The sequence below is a fragment of the Lissotriton vulgaris genome, chromosome 1_1 (assembly GCF_964263255.1).
Source record: "Lissotriton vulgaris chromosome 1_1, aLisVul1.2, whole genome shotgun sequence".
NCBI lineage: Eukaryota > Metazoa > Chordata > Amphibia > Caudata > Salamandridae > Lissotriton > Lissotriton vulgaris.
Window position 1 is genome coordinate 737,024,165 of NC_141685.1, and position 18,993 is coordinate 737,043,157.

The 18,993-nt window shown below is 52.8% G+C and overlaps 1 protein-coding gene across 2 annotated transcripts in view; it reads left to right on the plus strand.

The window, feature by feature from the left end:
• The window catches only part of CEP350 (centrosomal protein 350), a 1,459,870-nt gene that overhangs the window by 913,794 nt on the left and 527,083 nt on the right, over positions 1 to 18,993 (plus strand). For both annotated transcript variants that reach the window (XM_086955422.1, XM_086955428.1), the window contains exon 24: positions 12,290 to 12,474. In XM_086955422.1, the coding sequence (XP_086811548.1) occupies positions 12,290 to 12,474 (185 nt within the window). The remainder of the gene's footprint in view (positions 1 to 12,289; positions 12,475 to 18,993) is intronic.

Below are 18,993 nucleotides of genomic sequence, written 5' to 3' on the forward strand. Positions count from 1 at the left end.
TTAGGCCAGACGAAGACGTGGGACAGGCTTGTCTCACACTTTCACTGGCCTCACATGAACGAGGATACCAAGGAGTTTTGTCGCTCCTGTGTCACTTGCCAAGCCAGTGGTAAGTCAGGTGGCACAACAAAGGCCCCCCTTATACCAATGCCTGTGGTGGGGGTGCCCTTTGAAAGAGTGGGGATTGACATTGTCGGTCCAATGGAACCCCAGATAGCATCAGGGCACAAGTTTATACTGGTGGTAGTGGATCATGCCACCAGGTATCCTGAAGCTATTCCCCTTAGGACCACTACAGCACCTGTTGTGGCAAGAGCCCTAGTTGGAGTGTTCTCCAGAGTGGGCTTCCCTAAGGAGGTTGTCTCTGACAGAGGTGCAAACTTCATGTCGAGCTACTTGACTGCTATGTGGAAGGAATGTGGTGTCAACTACAAGTTCACTACACCCTATCATCCACAATGCAATGGGCTTGTTGAAAGGTTCAATAGGACCCTAAAAGGGATGATTCATGGACTACCTGAAAAGCTCCGGCGTAGATGGGACGTCCTGATTCCCTGCCTTTTATTCGCTTATAGAGAAGTCCCACAGAAGGGGGTTGGCTACAGCCCTTTTGAACTTTTGTACGGGCATCCTGTAAGAGGACCCCTGTGTTTGGTGAAGGAAGGATGGGAGAGACCTCTCAAAAAGCCTGCAACCAACATAGTGGACTATGTACTCGGTCTCCACTCCCGGATGGCTGAGTACATGGAAAAGGCATCCGAAAACCTTAAGGCCAGCCAAGAACTCCAAAAAGCTTGGCATGACCAATAGGCTGTCCTGACTGTTTACCAGCCTGGACAGAAGGTGTGGGTGTTGGAGCCAGTGGCCCCAGCAGCACTCAAAGACAAATGGTCTGGCCCCACACGATTCTTGAGCAAAAGGGAGAGGTCACCTCCCTGGTGGACCTTGGAACTCCCCGGAGCCCCCACAGGGTGCTCCATGTTAACCGTCTCAAAGCATATGTCGACAGGAAGGACATGAGCTTGCTCATGGCCATAGAGGAGGGACAGGAGGAAGAGAGTGACCCTCTCCCAGACCTGCTCACTCAGAATCCTGATGATGGATCAGTGGACGGTGTTGTCTTTTGTGGCAGCCTCTCTGAGCATCAACAGAAGGATTGTAAACAGGTTCTTTAATCCTTCCGGCATATGTTCTCTCTAACACCCAGTCAGACCAATTGGTGTACCCATGAGTTTGACACTGGTGACAGCTTGCCCGTCAAGAGTAAAATCTACAGGCAGCCCGATCACGTTAGAGACTGCATCAAAACTGAAGTGCAGAAAATGTTGGAGTTGGGAGTCATTGAACCCTCGGATAGCCCTTGGGCTAGTCCCGTAGTTCTAGTGCCAAAGCCTCACACCCAGGGTGGTAAGAAAGAGATGAGGTTTTGCGTAGACTACAGGGGTCTCAATGCAGTCACTAAGACTGACGCCCACCCAATACCAAGGGCAGATGAGCTTATAGATAGATTGGCTTCTGCCAACTACTTAAGTACATTTAACCTGACAGCTGGATATTGGCAAATCAGGTTAGCTGAGGACACCAAGCCCAAGACAGCATTTTCTACCCCTGGTGGGCATTATCAATTTGTGGTAATGCCCTTTGGTTTGAAAAATGCACCTGCCACCTTCCAAAGGCTGGTGAATCACGTTCTCACTGGGCTGGATGTCTTCTGTGCAGCGTATCTTGACGATATTGCTGTCTTTAGCTCCACCTGGGAGGATCACCTGGTCCACCTGAGGAAAGTGTTAGAGGCTCTGCAAGCAGCAGGTCTCACTATCAAGGCCACCAAGTGCCAGATAGGGCAGACACAGGTTGTATACTTGGGCCACCTTGTAGGTGGAGGCCAAGTTCAACCACTGGAGAGCAAAATACAGTCAATCAGGGACTGGACTCCTCCAACCACCCAGACTCAGGTTCGAGCTTTCTTGGGCCTGACTGGTTACTACCGAAAGTTTGTCATAAATTATGTATCGATTATGACTCCACTTAATGAACTGGCAAGTAAGAAAATGCCAAAAAAGGTTCAGTGGACAGCGAGCTGTCAAAAAGCATTCGATGACCTAAAACAGGCCATGTGCACAGCACCTATCCTCAAGAGTCCAGACTACTCCAAACCATTCATTGTCCAAACAGATGCTTCTGAGTTGGGTGTGGGAGCTGTTCTATCTCAACTGAATTTTGATGGTAATGACCAGCCCATTGCTTTTATAAGCAGACGGCTGACCCCCAGAGAGAAAAATTGGTCAGCTATTGAGAGGGAGGCCTTTGCTGTGGTTTGGGCCCTGAAGAAACTGAGGCCATACTTGTTTGGCACTCATTTCAAGATTCAGACCGACCATAAGCCCCTCTTAAGGCTAAATCAGATGAAGGGTGAAAACCCCAAACTGCTTAGGTGGTCCATTTCCCTACAGGGGATGGACTTCACAGTGGAGCATAGACCTGGCACTGATCATGGCAATGCAGATGGGCTCTCCAGGTATTTCCACTTAGAACAAGAAGACTCGCCTGGTCAAGGTTAGTTTATTGTCCCAACGTTTGGGGGGGGGGGTCATGTAGGAGAGTAGGGTCTGCAATCCTATGATCACCCAGATTTTTTGCTTTTGTTTCACTGGTTTACAACTTTCTCTGGCTGTGGGCCTGCCAATCAGACCCACAGCCTAGCTGTTCTCTCGCTAAATTGACATGTGTACCTTAGGTGCATTACCCAATTGGAACTGGGCCACCTTATCAGACCCTGTAACTCAGGGCATCGGTGTGCCCAGGGCCTACCAGGGACTGAAGCATGTATTATGCCACCCCTGGATGGCCATCTAAATCTGACACAACTGGCTGCACGACAGCTGGGGCAAGGTGGTGTAATCACCCTTTGCTTTAGATATAGTATACATATATCTAACTCTAAAATGGACACCCGAATTCCTATCAGTCACTCCTATGGCAGGCCTTGACAATCCTGAAGGCAGAGTGCGTGGAATCGTGTGAATTGGCGCTCTGGCATGAGCCGAGCCCGGTTGCAGCTTGCGGAACCAAGTCCCAATGGCTGTTCCATGATAACGCGTACCATATCGCTAACTTCGGTATCGCGTTATCAAGACATGTCGAGTAAGGTGTCATACGAATCGGGATATTGACCCCTCACCCATGCTGGCGACGGGGTTAGCATTCCACCCTTCTAGAGGGACACGACATGTACGTAACTGTGAACCCCGGTTAAAGTTAACTGAAGCCTCAGCTCCACAAAATGGATGCTGCCACCACAGACACGAGTCTGACCTCCTGCTGCTGGGAGTCCTTCCAGCAAGGAGAGCTTGGACAAAGGGTTTCCTGTCCGGGGCGGTGCTCGCACCATCCCAGACAGGGTTTTGTGTATCCTGGGTAGGCAGGGCTTTACAGGAAGGTGACTGCGGAGTGGCACCCCGGTGCTCACTACGCATCTGCCGGCTAGAACCAGTTCCAGGGGCACCCCAGCCCCTGACCTGGGGAAAGTCCGGCATGGGAGAGGGGTGTAACCACCCCCCTTCCTGGTCCCACCTCAAGGGCAGGACCTAGTTGCGTACCCACCCCTTTCCTTAGGATAAAGGCAGGAGCGGGGACCCTTCCAAATTAGATCATCTTTGAATCAAGAACTACTTTCTACGAAAGGAAATTCAAGACTCTTCTCAAGATTTCTCCCTTGTGGCTAAGGAGTAGTCACCCTGCATCCGCAGGCACCATCTAAGAACTCTGCGGTTTGCTGCACGTCCTTCCTCAAGGAATCCGACTGCCCAGCTCGACGAGAACCGCCTTCCCTGGCACCTCTGACCTCTACCCACATCGTCAGCTCAGCTGAGATCCGTGGGTGCGACGAGACCTCGAGGGACCGGCCATCATCAGAACCTGCACGACTTCTAAACCAGCACGACCGCCGAGGGATCCTCTGGTGAGTGCTTTGGGGTCCGAGAAGCCTCGACCCTGAGCAGCTCCAGCACCGAAGTTCAGCCTCCCAGCATCTCCACGATCTGCATGGGGCCCTTCTGCTTTTTGCTGCTTGTCACGTTGTCTGGCTACTAGCCGCTGGCTTGTGGCCTTCTCGACGACGCCTGACAACCAACGCTGCTAGTCTGGTTGCTCCAGACTGGCCCTTGCTCCCTTCTGAAAGAGGAGCACCCCGGACCCTCCTGGTCCACTCAAGACGCCATTTTAGGTCCACCACGTGGCCCTGAATTTGCCAAGGCTTGTTGCCCCAATCCTGGTCCCAGCTACGCCGACAGCATCAATCTTCGTGGAACAGCTCGCACCTCCAACCTGGTCGCCGACAAACGCCTCCTGGTCCGTGAGACTGCCGAGCCTTGCGTCGCCCACTCACCTAGTTGAGGTGACTATCATCCGGTGCCCTCCTGGTACCCTCTGACTACTGGCTAGTAGTTACGAACTTGGTCCCCTCTGCTTTCAGGTGTCATCCAGGCTTGGATCTCTACGAACTATCTCCACTGGTCGCCGGCCAGCAACTCCTTCCTTCCATCTCCTGGTTCGTCAGCGAGGACTCCCGACGTCTGTAAAGACTTGTGCAGCCGCAGCCCCTGGGCTAGGTAACTTCGGCATTTCGGTGCCCGCATAGCCTCATTATCTAAGGGTCCAGAGTCCCTGTCGCTTCCGACTTACCTTATCGGGTTCGCCCGAGAACACTAAACTTTCCGTGCCCTCGGGCATTTGTGTAGATTGTGCACTTGAAGTATTTTCCTAAGAGTTTTGTTGTGTGCTTAGTACCCTGTCCTCATAAAGAGTACATGGCTGTTGTGATTCTAATAAATACACTGTTTATTTTCATAACACTTGTGTGGTGTCCTTTCACTTGATGTTCAAGGGGTATATGTGATGGTATAACAGCTGGCTTAACACGCCCTCTAGAGTTCAGCCCGAAGACTGCTCGTATCCACGCTACTAGGATAGCTGGTCTCAGGTTGACTTACAACCAATCACCATAAGGGTCGTTTGGACTGATGCATAGTGATCACTAGAATAGTGAGCACTGCATATCAGGCCAACTTCTCACAATACCCCCAAATAAAGCTTCCCAGCCTCCTGTTACTACTAGTAGTAATCCCCCAGGTGGTGGGAGTGCCCCCAAGAATCTGGGTGCATTTTCTTTGGGAGTGCCTGGGGACTCTGGCCTAACCAGGTCCCCTGACTTAGATACTCTTGTCTGTGAGACTGGCATGGGGTTTGCCAACTTCACAGCCTGTCCCAACACTTTGGGCAGGTACAGACAGGAGCCCCTCATCAATGGTTCAAAAGTTGAGGCCTACAGAGACACAGGGGCTAGCATCACCATGGTGACTGAGAGCCTAGTCCCCTCAAGGCAACTTATACCTGGTGCCACATACCAGGTAGTGAACATTGATGGAGTGCAGAGAGATCATCCCATAGCAGTGGTAAATCTCAGCTGGGGAGGTGTCACTGGCCACAAGAGAGTGGCAGTGTCACCAAACCTGCCTGTAGATTGCCTACTCGGGAATGATTTAGGGATCTCAGCCTGGGCTGAGGTAGAGCAAGAAACCCATTTGAAAATGGTAAACCTCCATGGTAAGGTTAGTGGGGCAGTGATTGCCACAGCCCCAGTCCAGAATGTCCTCCCTGAACAGGTCAGGAGGGCTGTGCCAGTCACAGCCCTATCCCAGAAAGATGCCTTTCCTGAGCAGGTTGGCAAGGCTGTGATGGTCACAGCCCATACCCAAACTGAGTCCCTTCCTGAAAAGGTTGGTGGAGTTGTGATGGCCACAGCTCAAACTCAGACAGACAATAGTGTTGTGAAGCATGAAACTATGGATCACTCCACTCAGACAGAGAGCATTGAGGAGGAAGAGAAATCTCCCTCCCACCAGACTTTAGGAAAGGATCAGCCTCCTCAGGGAACTGATCTGACCCCTTGTGAAGGAACTGCCCCAGAGGTAGTCAGGTCTAGCCTGGCAGAGCCCCTGATGTCAGTGGACCCTTCCAAGGTGGGACCCAGTCTGGAGCAGGTAACCTGCCCCTCTCTACCCTGCCTCAGTCAGCCCAGGGCTGTAGAGGTCAGGGAGGCCAGTGGTGGACCCCAAAGGGCCCCCTGTCCAAAAGAACTTCCCAATCAACAGATTAGGATCACTGAAGCTAGTAGACCTAGCCAAGTGAAAATAAAACAGACTCCTGAGGGATCCCCCTTAAAAGTAGTTTGGGACCTCCCACAGCTGGACACTGTTGGGCACAGCCAAACATGGGGCCTAAAACCCCCAAACCTGACCTGTCCCTCCAGTAAGCCAAACAGAGTGACTCAGCCTCCAGCTTTAGGTAGGCAGAGGTTGACCCTGAGAGCTCATAGCAACTCAGTACTGGAAAGAAAGGCACATATGGTGGATAGTGATTGGAGGAAGTTGAGCCCAACAGTAGTGGAGTCTCACTTCAGTACTCCATTCCCCCACCAGCCTTTTACTTTGCCAAAACACACCACAGGTAGTGAATCCCTATGGTGGAGACCCTCAGATACCCTTAGGGTGAGGGGTTGCTTAGTGGACCATGATACAGGGGGTAACCATGCCAGTGCATGTACCACCTCATATGGCCACTCAGGCAATATAGGCTTACCTGGCCAAGGATAGCCTTATCTCCTTTCGTTTGGGGGGGGGGGGGGGTTGTGTAGGAAGGTGGATACCTGACTATGGTTGCCCCCAACTTTTTGCCTGGTGTTTTGCTGGTTTTCCGACTTTAGTTGACCTGGGGCCCTGCTATTCAGGACCCCAGGCCTACTGCTCTCTCTGTAAAATGGATTCCATGTACCTTAGGTACATATCTAATTGGTACTGGGCCACCTTATCAGACCCTGTAACTCAGGGCATAGGTGTACCCAGGGCCTGCCAGGGGCTGCAGCATGTATTATGCCACTCCTGGCTGGCCATCTAAATCTGACACAACTGGCTGCACGACAGCTGGGGCAAGGTGGTGTAATCACCCTTTGCTTTAGATATAGTATACCTATATCTAACCCTAAAATGGACACCCGTATTCCTATCAGTCACTCCTATGGCAGGCCTTGACAATCCTGAAGGCAGAGTGCGTGGAATCGTGTGAGATGGTGCTCTGGCATGAGCTGAGCCCGTTTGCAGCTTGCGGAATCAAGTCCTAATAGCTGTTCCATGATAACGCGTACCATATACTCTTAAGTGCATTATAATCCTCGCGGTTATATGCTAACTCTGGTATCGCTTTATCAAAACATGTCGAGTAAGGTGTCATACGAATTGGAATACTAACCCCTCGCCAATTCTGGCGACAGGGTTAGCATTCCACCCTTCTAGAGGGACACGACATGTATGTAACTGTGAACCCCGGTTAAAGTTAACTCAAGCCTCAGCATCACAAAATGGATGCTGCCACCACAGACACAAGTCTGACCTCCTGCTGCTGGGAGTCCTTCCAGCGAGGGAGGCTTGGACAAAGGGTTTCCTGTCAGGGGCGGTGCTAGCACCATCCCAGACAGGGTTTTGTGTATCCTGGGTAGGCAGGGCTTTAGAGGAAGGTGACTGCAAGTGGCACCCCGGTGCTCACTATGCATCTGCCGGCTAGAACCAGTTCCAGGGGCACACCAGCCCCTGAGCTGGGGAAAGTCCGGCATGGGAGAGGGATGTAACCACCCCCCTTCCTGGTCCCACCCATGGGCAGGACCTAGTCGCGTGCCAGCCCCTTTTCCTAGTATAAAGATAGGAGCGGGCCCCCTTCCAAATTAGATCATCTTTGAATCCTGAAACTACTTTCTACGAAAGGAACTCTCGACTTCTTCTCAAGATTTCTCCCTTGTGGCTTAGGAGTAGTCACCCTGCATCCGCAGGCACCATCCAAGCATCGCGGTCTGCTGTAAGTCTCTCCTCCGGATCAAGACTGCCCAGCTCAACGAGAACCGGCTTCCCTAGCACCTCTGACCTCAACCTGCATCATCAGTCCAGCTGAGATTCGTGGGTGTGATGAGACCTCGAGGGACCGGCCATCTTCAGGACTGCACGACGCTTGCCCAGCACGACTGCCGAGGGATCCTCGGGTGAGTGCTTTGGGGTCCGAGAAGCCCCAACCCTGAGCTGCTCCAGCACCGAAGTTCAGCCTCCCAGCCTCCACGAGATCTGCGTGGGGCCCTTCTGCCTGTTTGCTGCTCACCGCGTTGTCTGGCTACTAGCCCGCTGGCTTGTGGCCTTCCCGACGACGAATGACGACATCAACACCACTGGTCTGGTTGCTCCAGACTGGCCCTAGCTCCCTTCCAAAAGAGGAGCACCCCGGACCCTCCTGGTCCACTCCAGACGCCATTTTGAGTCCACCGCGTGGGCTTGAATTTGCCAAGACTTGTTGCCCCAATCCTGGGTCCAGCGACGTCGACAGCAGCAACCATCGTGGGACAGCTCGCACCTCCATCCTGGTCGCCGACAACGCCTCCTGGTCCGTGAGACTTTAGAGCCCAGCGTCGCCCACTCACCTGGTCGAGGTGACTCCATCCGGTGCCATCCTGGTGCCCATCTAATCACTGGCTAGTGATTCAGAACTTGGTCCCCTCTGCTTACAGGTGTCTTCCATCTTCGATCCAGGCTTGGATCACTTCGAACTTCTTCACTGGTCGCCTGCCAGCAACTTTTTCTTTCAGGCTCCATAGACTGCAACGAGGATTCCCGACGTCTTTCCAGACCTATGCATCCGCAGCCCCTGGGCTAGGTAACTTCGGCATTTCGGTGCCCCAGCATTGCCTCACTATCCAAGGGTCCAGATCCTTTTTCGTTTCAGCTCTACCTAGTCGGATTCGTCCGATAACACGAACTTTGTAATTCCTAGCATCCATAGACTTTGTCCCGCATCCCGCGTGAGAGTGCACACTCTGCACCCGAGTCCCCTAGGCCTCCTGCTAGTAATCTGAAGGTTCAGTAGTCCAGTCCTAGCGATTCCAAACCCTATGAGATTAGTACTTACCTGCTAGTAATTTCGCATTCCACTTTTAGAGTATATGGTTTTTCGTGCCCCTCGGGCATTTGTGTAAAATGTGCAACTTATAGTATTTTCGTAAGAGTTTTGTTGTGTGCTTAGTACCCTGTCCTCATAAAGAGTACAGGGATGTTGTGATCTAAATAAATACACTGTTTATTTTCATAACACTTGTGTGGTGTCCTTTCACTTGGTGTTCAAGAGGCATATGTGATGGTATAACAGCCGGCTTAACACGCCCTCTAGAGTTTAGCCCGAAGACTGCTCGTATCCATGCTACTAGGATAGCTGGTCTATAAGGTTGACTTACAACCAATCATCAATAAGGGTTGTTTGGACTGATACAAAGTGCTCACTAGAATAGTGACCATTATATATCAGGCCAACTTCTCACACTACTTACCAGTATGCATCTGTTCTTGGCATGTAGGGCTACTGACATTCATATCGCCCGCCCTCCTCCCCGGTGCCTGTCGCAGCTGCAGCATTATCTTTTGCATGCCCATCTCTTACTTTACTATCTCCATCTCTGCTACAATGGTGAAAAACAATCTGAGGATGGAGAGGATGTCCATGCGCACTGTAGTCCAAGGGAGGAGTCACCTATCTCGTGATACTTCGAAGACTCTTCCAGGACAACAAAGTGCAATCATCCGGACCCAACACTAGGTGGCGATCTATGCACAGATATGAATGTCAGCAGCCCTACATGCCATGAACAGATGCATACTGGTAAGTAGCATATTCCTTATTGTGTAGCAAAGGGGCAGATCAGGGGCATCAACTTTGTCATGTTTACCGGGCATGACTTTGGACATGGGGTGGGAAGAGGGATAGTCTCTTGGAATGATCATGCTCTTGTGATGCCAGAATTAAAGTACATTCTAATTGTCTGTTTCTTTTTTTTTTTTTTTTTTTTTTTTTTACTGTAAACCAATAAAAAGTATTTATTTTTTGTAAAAGAAATATAACGGGAAGGGATTTTACATTGTGAACTCCATCACAAACACCATAGGGTGTGGCTTTAGATTTTCTGAGACTGAGAGAGTTTTTTTGTGAAAGAAATATAACGGGAAGGGATTTTACATTGTGAACTCCATTACAAACACCATAGGGAGTGGTTTTAGATTTTTTGAGACTAAGAGTTTTTTTTGTGGATAACAACAATGTATTAGTCTTAGTAGAGACACAGCACGGTCACACACATCGCGGGCCCTCACAGGGGATGCCGAAAACAACATTAAAGAATTCCAACAAATCCCACCTGCTTCCCTCCCGAACCTCCAACACCTGCAGAGCCTAGCCCATAGTTTGACTTCTATTTCCTCCATATCTACAAATGTTTCTTGGTGTAGCCTCTTGCTTAATAGATTGGCTCTTCCAAAGTTGACTGAGCGGTCCATACCTGACCTCCATTCCTGGAGTGGCTAGGCTTCCGCGGACTTCCAGTTTTTGGCCACATCTCCATTCACCAGTAGTGTCCCCAATCCCACCAGGATTCATTCCCCTCTTGGGCCTCCCAGGTCCTTCAAAAGGCTGAGCAGCGTGACTTGGGGGACGCCTCATTTCGCTGATCCAATACTTCCATTGGTGTCACAAAGATGGACTCCCAGTAACGTATGACGGTGTATTCCCACACACCATATGGTAAAAGCTTCCTAAGCCTCCCAGACACATAGTATAAGTGGGTGCTGAGAATTTATGGGCCCTGCACAGGCGTTTGGGCATATAGAATGTGCAGAGAAAGTAATTAAGTAGGATAAGGCATTCGAGCACATGGTGTCATGTATTCCTCCCTCCATTCCGCTTCTACTGATGGGCCCAGCCACCCCTCCCACCTTTCTTTCAAGCACTTAGTTGTGCAAGGGGAATGGTTCACCTGAGAGATCTTCTTAAACAGATCTTGTTAGATGCGTTCGTAATATCTGTATTTCATTCTGTATATTTGTAATGTTTAAATGTATGTTTAAAATAAACTTTCATTTTAATAAGCACTGAGTGGCCATTGAGGGATTATATTTTTAGTTTTTAACCCACACCACCATCTTGAGTAAGCCTTCTACTAGTTTTCCTTCTTACCCTGCTAAAGAGGTATATTTGGTGCTCTGTTTGGGTCCAGTAGTAAGGTGACCCACGGACACCAGGCATAAAATTGGCTCAGTTAGAGCCCAATAACTTCTGAATTGCCTGAGACTGTCCTCCAGTTTCCACATGAACTGCAGTGTTGTTGTCCACTGTTTCAGAAGAAACTAGTCCTATTGTCCATCTCTCCCAGCAGCGTGCACCCAAAACCTGGAGTAGCGTGTCTGCAGTGACATGGTGGGGGAAACGCTGCATGGTGTGATGTAGATTCCTTACTCCTAAGATGGCGAAACTCATCTGTGACTGTTTTGGAAAAATTGTGCTTCTAGTTTTTACAAAGCTTTGTGCTGCCATGGACACCGAGGCCTCATGAGAGGAATGTCTTTCATTGGATGACAGTGTTTTAAGTGTTACTGCTTGTATTTATTGTCTGGATTTTTTTCCATTCATTCACAGTTCCTTGTAGCCCTGGGTGTAAAAATTGGACTTTCTTAGTAGCTGACAGTTTGTTTAAAGCTTGGTGTATCTTTGTGAGGTATCTTATGTTTCCTAAAATCTGCTTGCACTGTGATTCTGGCATGAAACACCAGGGAAGGACGTCCATAGTGGCTCCAGTGTGGTGATAAGCTTTGGGAATACTTTCATTTTATGCCATTGATGTAATATTGCTCGGGGGTACAGGGCAGGAGAAGACCTGCTCTTTATCTAGCTGGGGGGATGATGTTTGTTTTGTGTGATTCTGTTCCTTTACCTCAAACCCCACCCAGCCGCCTCCCCCCTCCATCCCAACATCCTCTCTAGCTGGGAGTTCCCCAGGTTACTACATGTACCTCTTCCTATAAGACTTGTCTTTGAGGGAATGAATATCTAGCTTGAGGAGGCTCCCACCATACCGGCTCCCTCCCTTGGCAAACATGGACAGAACTATCTGGCCTGTTAAGTCCCATGTCTTTATCCATAGCAATGTTGAGTTACCCTGATGGTGCCTCAAAAGAAATCGATTTGTTTTATTCTAAAAAGCTATTCCTGACCTTCTTTCATTTCTTCATATTTCCCTGAGAACACCCATGCAGCAAATTTAGCAGCACTTTTCTCTCACACCAATCATTTCTGACTACGACATCTATCTATGGGAGTAAAAAGTTTCCAGGTGACAGCCCTCTGACAATCCGATTTTATCTTTTTTCCCTGCTAGGATTTGTCCCTGCCTTTCTCAGAGGGACAGGACAATTTCTCCAAATTCACAATGGAGATGGTTCGTCAGTACATGCAGGAGGAAGAAATGCGGGCAGCTCATCAATCTTCACTGCTACGTTTACGTCAGAGAGCACTGAAGGAAAAAACCAAAGCTGAGCTTGCATGGCTGGAACATCAGAAGAGGTAGGAGAGCAGATTGGCAGAACATGTCCTGCTTAGGTGTTGCTTATGTATCATTGCAGCGCTACGAGGCCTCCGGGTAGATAGCGCTATACAAGTACTGCTTCATTCATCATTCATTCATTGCAGTGAGGTACCAAATAAAGAACGATGTGTCCCAATAGCTAAGGCAATAGATTGACTTCCCTCTGGTGAAATCCTTACATTACCCTGCTATCAATAGTCACAACCACAAACAATATCAAACTAATGTTACTTAAAAATTGCTCTCCCCTCAATGTGCCAACATTCCTCGAACAGTTAGCTCTAAGTTCTGCCCTTCTGTCACCAAGCACCATAAATATAGTTATGTTTTTTTCCATTTAGCTTACAGTAGCTGCTCCTGCCCACTTGCATTAAAATGGCCTAAGATCCAGTCATTTGGGATGTTCCCTGAAAATTGCCTCCTCTGTGCCCAAAGGTCATATATAACACGTTGGTCCAAAAGAACCTCTATATCTGAAAGAGACACGTTAGTGATAGATTCCTTACCTTAGAATATCCCCAGGCGTCAGACTGGATCCGGAAACTTTTGCGTAGCAATACCCCTGCGCGCCGGTAGGCGTCGTCTGCGGCTCCGCGTCCGTCGTCGGCGTCGTGAGCACCGGGATGACGTCGTCGGAGTACTTAGACGGCGCCCATGCGCGCTGACGTCAGTTCTTCTTTTTTCCGCGCCAGCTAGCGCAGATCCGGAAGAAGCTCTACCCCCAGTCACTTTTTGACTGAAAATTTTTGATCCTTTTGATCTTCTCTTTAGTCGACTATCTCGACTATCGGTGCCAGGGATGCCCGGGTTCAAGCCTTGTTCGAAGTGCGGCCGACTCATGTCGGTCACGGACCCCCATCGCCGGTGCCTGAAGTGCTTAGGCCTCGACCACGACGATCGATCCTGCTCCGACTGCCGGGCCCTGACGTCGAAGGCTAGGCGGGAGCGGTCCCGCAAGCGTCTCGAGCTGAGGCAGTCGGCCCCGCGCCGCTCCAGGTCCCGGTCCCGGTCCCACGGGAGGTCGAGGGACAGGTCGCGAGGTCGGAGTCATCGACGTTCCGGAAGTGGACACCGATCGTCTGGTTCCAAGTCCTCAGGTAAGAGGCATGAGAGGTCGGAGCTACACCATCGATCCTCCGACCCGCCCCGACGCTCGCACGATGCGGCCGGGGACTTGGGCGACACCGCCCACGCGGCTCCGCGGGATTCGCAAGCGTCGCCGCCTGCCCCACACCTTCGGGTCCCTGGGCACGGCGCATCGCAGGAGGAGGTCGAGAGGTACCTCATGGCCATGAGGGCCCTCCCTCCTCAGTCGGTTCCCGTGGCGCCTTCGGGCCGATCGGTTCCGTCTGGAGGTCCTTCCGGGTCGGGCGCTTCGGCCCCGACGACGTCGGGTGCTTCGGCCCCTGCGCCGCTGGCGACTTCGGTCCCGGCGCCGCACGACCTCGCTGGATCCGGCTCCGGATCCGGGACCTCGCCGGTCGACCTTACGACCTCGCCGGCGCCGTCCCTTCAGGTGTCGTCCCCGGCAGCCGATGTGGTTGCCGCCCCCAATGTTTCCTACGGTCCTACTCCGGAGTCTGAAGGGCGCCGCTGGGCGCCGATTCCGTCGGCCTTTGGAGACTTTTATCTCCACGAGGAGGCCCTAGCTGTTAATCCTGGTCTCCAGGAGCCAGGTGACGAGGAGCAATGGGAGGGGTCCGAGGACCCTCTGGCACGTGATTGCCAGTCGCAGCAGGACTGGACATATGAGCTTGGGGAGGCCAGTGGTATTGACACCTCGCCAGACACTGGATTTACGTCGCCCCCGACTGTGGCTTCGGAGGCGGGTTCTGCTTACAGCGTAGTGTTGACGAAGGCAGCTAAGGCCTTAAACCTTCAGCTCCCCGTCGCGGCCGTGAGGACTAATCTCCTCACTGAGGTCCTCAAACAGCAGTCAGGCTCCGCGGAGCCCCTCCTGCCGTTCAATGAGGCCTTGTGTGACGCTCTTCTGGGCACTTGGTCCAAGCCCGCCTCAGGCCCCCCTGTGGACAGGAACGTGGCCAGACGCTACCGCCCGGCACCGGGCGACCCATGCTTTTTGTCCACCCATCCCACCCCCGAGAGTCTGGTCATCCAGGCCTCAAACTCCCAACCCGCATTCCCGTCGGCCCCGCCCGACAGGGAATCCAAGAGATATGAACAGTTCGGGAAGAAGGTTTTCTCGTCTGTGAGCTTAGGGCTGCGGTCTGTGAACACCGCCTGTCTCTTGGGCCGCTACACCCACACCCTGTGGGACACGGTTGCGGAGGTGCTCCTAGATGCCCGGAGGAGGTCCAGGCTAAACTCAGCCAAGCCCTGGCGGACGGCCGAGATGCAGCTCGCTTTTCTATCCGGTGTGGGCTGGATACTACGGACTCACTGGGCAGGGCGATGGCAACGACGGTGGCGGTTCGACGCCACGCCTGGTTGAGGTCCGCCAACTTCTCGGCTGATGTCCAGGCCACCCTCCTGGACATGCCGTTTGATGGCCGTCGCCTCTTCGGCGACAAGGCAGACCATGCGCTGGAACGTTTCAAGGACTCCAGGGCTACGGCCAAGTCCTTGGGCCTTACGGCCCCACGCCAGCAATCGGGTGCCTTTCGCTCCTTTCGTGGCCACGGAAGGGGCGCCCCACCACGTACCGTCAGCCACGCGCCGCAGAATGTTCAACAACGCGGTGGCGGACGTGGGAACCGCCGTGGCGGTGGTCGGGGCCAGCGGCGAGGCCAGTCCACACCTCCCTCAGCAGCCCCTGCCTCAAAACCTTCCGAGGTTTCAGGCCCATGTGACGCCTGTGGGAGGCAGGGTTCGCCATCACCTCTCCCACTGGCATACAGTCACTTCAGACAGGTGGGTGCTGCAGATTGTCCGAAGGGGCTTCTCCCTCCCCTTCGAGTCATCCCCTCCATCCATGCCACCTCAATACCACCGTGTGTCGGGGGATCACTTGCAACTTCTGCAAGAGGAGGTTTCGGCCCTCTTGGCACGGAGGGCCATCGAGCGCGTTCCTGGGCCAGAAGTAGGACGTGGTTGTTACTCCCACTACTTTCTGGTGCCCAAGAAGGGCAAAGGGGGCCTGCGCCCTATCTTGGATCTGCGGAACGTCAACGGCTTCCTCCGGACGGAGAAGTTCAAGATGCTCACTTTGGCTCAGGTCCTGGCTGCCCTGGACCCAGGAGACTGGATGGTAGCGTTGGACTTGCAGGACGCCTATTTCCACATCCCCGTCCTGCCGGCCCACCGGCGTTACCTGCGATTCACGGTAGGCCAAGAGCACTTTCAGTTTACCGTGCTCCCCTTCGGCCTTACCAGCGCCCCACGGGTGTTCACGAAGGTGATGGCGGTGGTCGCAGCCCATCTGCGCAGGCAGGGGGTATCAGTCTTCCCCTACCTCGACGACTGGTTGTTGAAGGCGGGCTCGCCCCAGACAGTCGTCAACCACCTCCAGACTACGGCCGACCTCCTGCACTTGCTGGGGTTCTCCATCAATGTGCCGAAGTCACACCTGTGTCCCTCTCAAAAGCTCCTCTTCATCGGAGCGGTTCTCGACTCGGCGCAGTTTCGGGTTTACCCACCCGAGCAGCGGGTTCGGGATATTCAGGCTCTGGTTCCCATCTTCCAGCCGTTATCCCGGGTCTCGGTCAGGTTGACGCTGCGGCTTCTGGGACTGATGGCCTCCTGCATCCTTCTGGTGCGTCACGCCAGGTGGCGGATGCGGGCTCTGCAGTGGGACCTGAAGTTTCAGTGGGCCCAGCATCAGGGCAACCTGTCCGATCATGTCCTGATCTCAGAGGGCACTGCGAGACAACTGCAGTGGTGGCTCACGGACCGCGACTGGGTCAGTGGCAGACCCCTCTCCCTACTCCAACCGGAGCACGTAGTTGTGACGGACGCGTCCCTCCAGGGCTGGGGAGGCCACATGGGAGAGGCGGAGATCAGAGGCCTCTGGTCTCCGGCGGAGTCCCGGCTCCATATCAACCTTCTGGAGCTGCGGGCGATTCGTCTAGCACTGAAGGCATTCCTCCCCTCTGTCCGGGGGAGCGTAGTGCAAGTGTTCACCGACAACACCACCGCCATGTGGTACTGCAACAAGCAAGGCGGGGTGGGGTCGTGGACCCTCTGCCAGGAGTCTCTGCGCCTCTGGCAGTGGCTGGAACATCAGGGCGTGACCCTGGTGGTTCAACACCTGGCAGGCTCTCTGAATGCCAGGGCGGACGAACTCAGCCGCCGGTGCATGATGGATCACGAATGGCGTCTGAACTCGGACGTGGCGCAAGGTCTCTTTCAGCAGTGGGGAGAGCCTTAGTTCGATCTATTCGCCACAGAAGAGAACGCGCAATGTCATCAGTTCTGCGCGTTGGAATTTCCAAGGCGGCACTCGCTCGGAGACGCTTTTCGTCGCGAGTGGAGCTGCGGTCTGTTGTACGCCTTTCCGCCTATACCACTTCTGCCCAGAGTGCTGAAGAAGATCAGGCGCGACCGAGCCCAGGTTATCCTTGTGGCTCCGGACTGGGCACGAAGATACTGGTATCCCGAGCTACTCAGCATGTCAGTCGATCCCCCGATTCGTCTGCCTCTTCGGGAGGACCTTCTGTCGCAGCAGCAGGGGACGGTCCTGCACCCGAACCTGTCCAGTCTCCACCTACAAGCTTGGAGGTTGAGCGGCGGCAGTTGAGGCCATTTGACTTGCCTCCTGAAGTCTGTGATATCATTCTGGCAGCCAGACGTCCCTCCACAAAGTCGGTATACGCCTGCCGGTGGAACAGATTTGTGGCATGGTGCACAGCAAAGGCTGTGGATCCTCTCTCGGCACCCCTTTCGGAAGTGCTGCTCTTTCTTCTTTCCCTTGCCCAGCAGGGCTCTGCTCTGGGCACTCTCAAAGGGTACCTTTCTGCTCTATCAGCCTTCTTGAGGCTACCAGATCAGCCTTCTTTATTCAAGTCCCCTATTGTAAGTAGATTTCTGAAGGGCATCACGCACATGTTCCCTCCTGTTCCCTTCGTGATGCCCCAGTGGGACTTGAATCTTGTTCTCACTTATCTGATGTGCGCTCCCTTTGAGCCACTGCATAACTGTCCTCTTCGTCTCCTTACTCTGAAGACTGCCTTCCTGGTTGCCATCACCTCTGCCAGGAGAGTGAGTGAGCTCCAGGCTCTTTCTTCTTCTCCACCTTTCCTGTCTGTTCATCCTGACAAGGTGGTGTTACGTACACGACCTTCCTTTCTGCCCAAGGTTGTCACGGCCTTCCACATCGGGCAGTCCATTACCTTGCCCACTTTCTTTCCGCCTCCGCATCCCTCGAAAGAGGAAGAGAGGCTCCACCGTCTGGATCCAAAACGTGCGCTCTCCTACTACCTAGATCGCACACGCCAATTCCGGGTGGATGACCAACTCTTCGTTGGTTACGTGGGCGCGAAAAAGGGTAAGGCTGTGCACAAGAGGACCATCTCTAGGTGGATCATCTTGTGTATCCAAGCATGTTACTCCATGGCGAGGAAGGAGCCCCCGGCTGGACTGCGGGCTCACTCCACTCGGGCCACGGCAACGACAACTGCCCTGGGCCGAGGTGTCCCCCTGCAGGACATCTGTCAGGCAGCCACGTGGGCCTCGCTGCACACGTTCGCAAGACACTACTGCCTGGACAGTCAAGTCCGGAGGGATGGCTTCTTTGGCCGTTCCGTCCTCCAGGACTTTCTGGTGTGATATTGGTTCGCAGACCCACCACCGGGGTTGGTATTGCTGGGGTATCTATTCTAAGGTAAGGAATCTATCACTAACGTGTCTCTTTCAGATGCACAAGTTACTACTTGTGTAACGATATATCTGTAAGAGACATTAGTTAGTGATAGATTCCTTACCGACCCACCCATCCTCCCCGTTCTGCGAACCGATATCTAGGGTTAAGGTCATCCCCTTTCAGGGCCCTAGTTTCATGGCACCAGTGTTAGTTCTATCATGGCTCTGCGTATCTGGCGCTGAAAAGCTGTGTGTCAGAACTGACGTCAGCGCGCATGGGCGCCGTCTAAGTACTCCGACGACGTCATCCCGGCGCTCACGACGCCGACGACAGACGCGGAGCCGCAGACGACGCCTACCGGCGCGCAGGGGTATTGCTACGTAAAAGTTTCCGGATCCAGTCTGACGCCTGGGGATATTCTAAGGTAAGGAATCTATCACTAACTAATGTCTCTTACAGATATATCGTTACACAAGTAGTAACTTGTGCGATAGGGAAAAGGAGTCCACCCGATGTGAGACCATGTTTCAACACCAGGCCCCCTCCATCCACAGGGGAATGCACAGCAGGTCTGGCATGTTAACATTTTTAGCAGAGCCTTGTGCAGCAGAGACCGGTACAATCAACTAGTAGTTCTGTTGTGAAAATCGCTTGGAATTTTGAAAATGTTGCTGAGTATCAACAGACTGAAACTTGTCAGATGCACAGAGCTCACCCACCAAGAACTATCTGCCACACA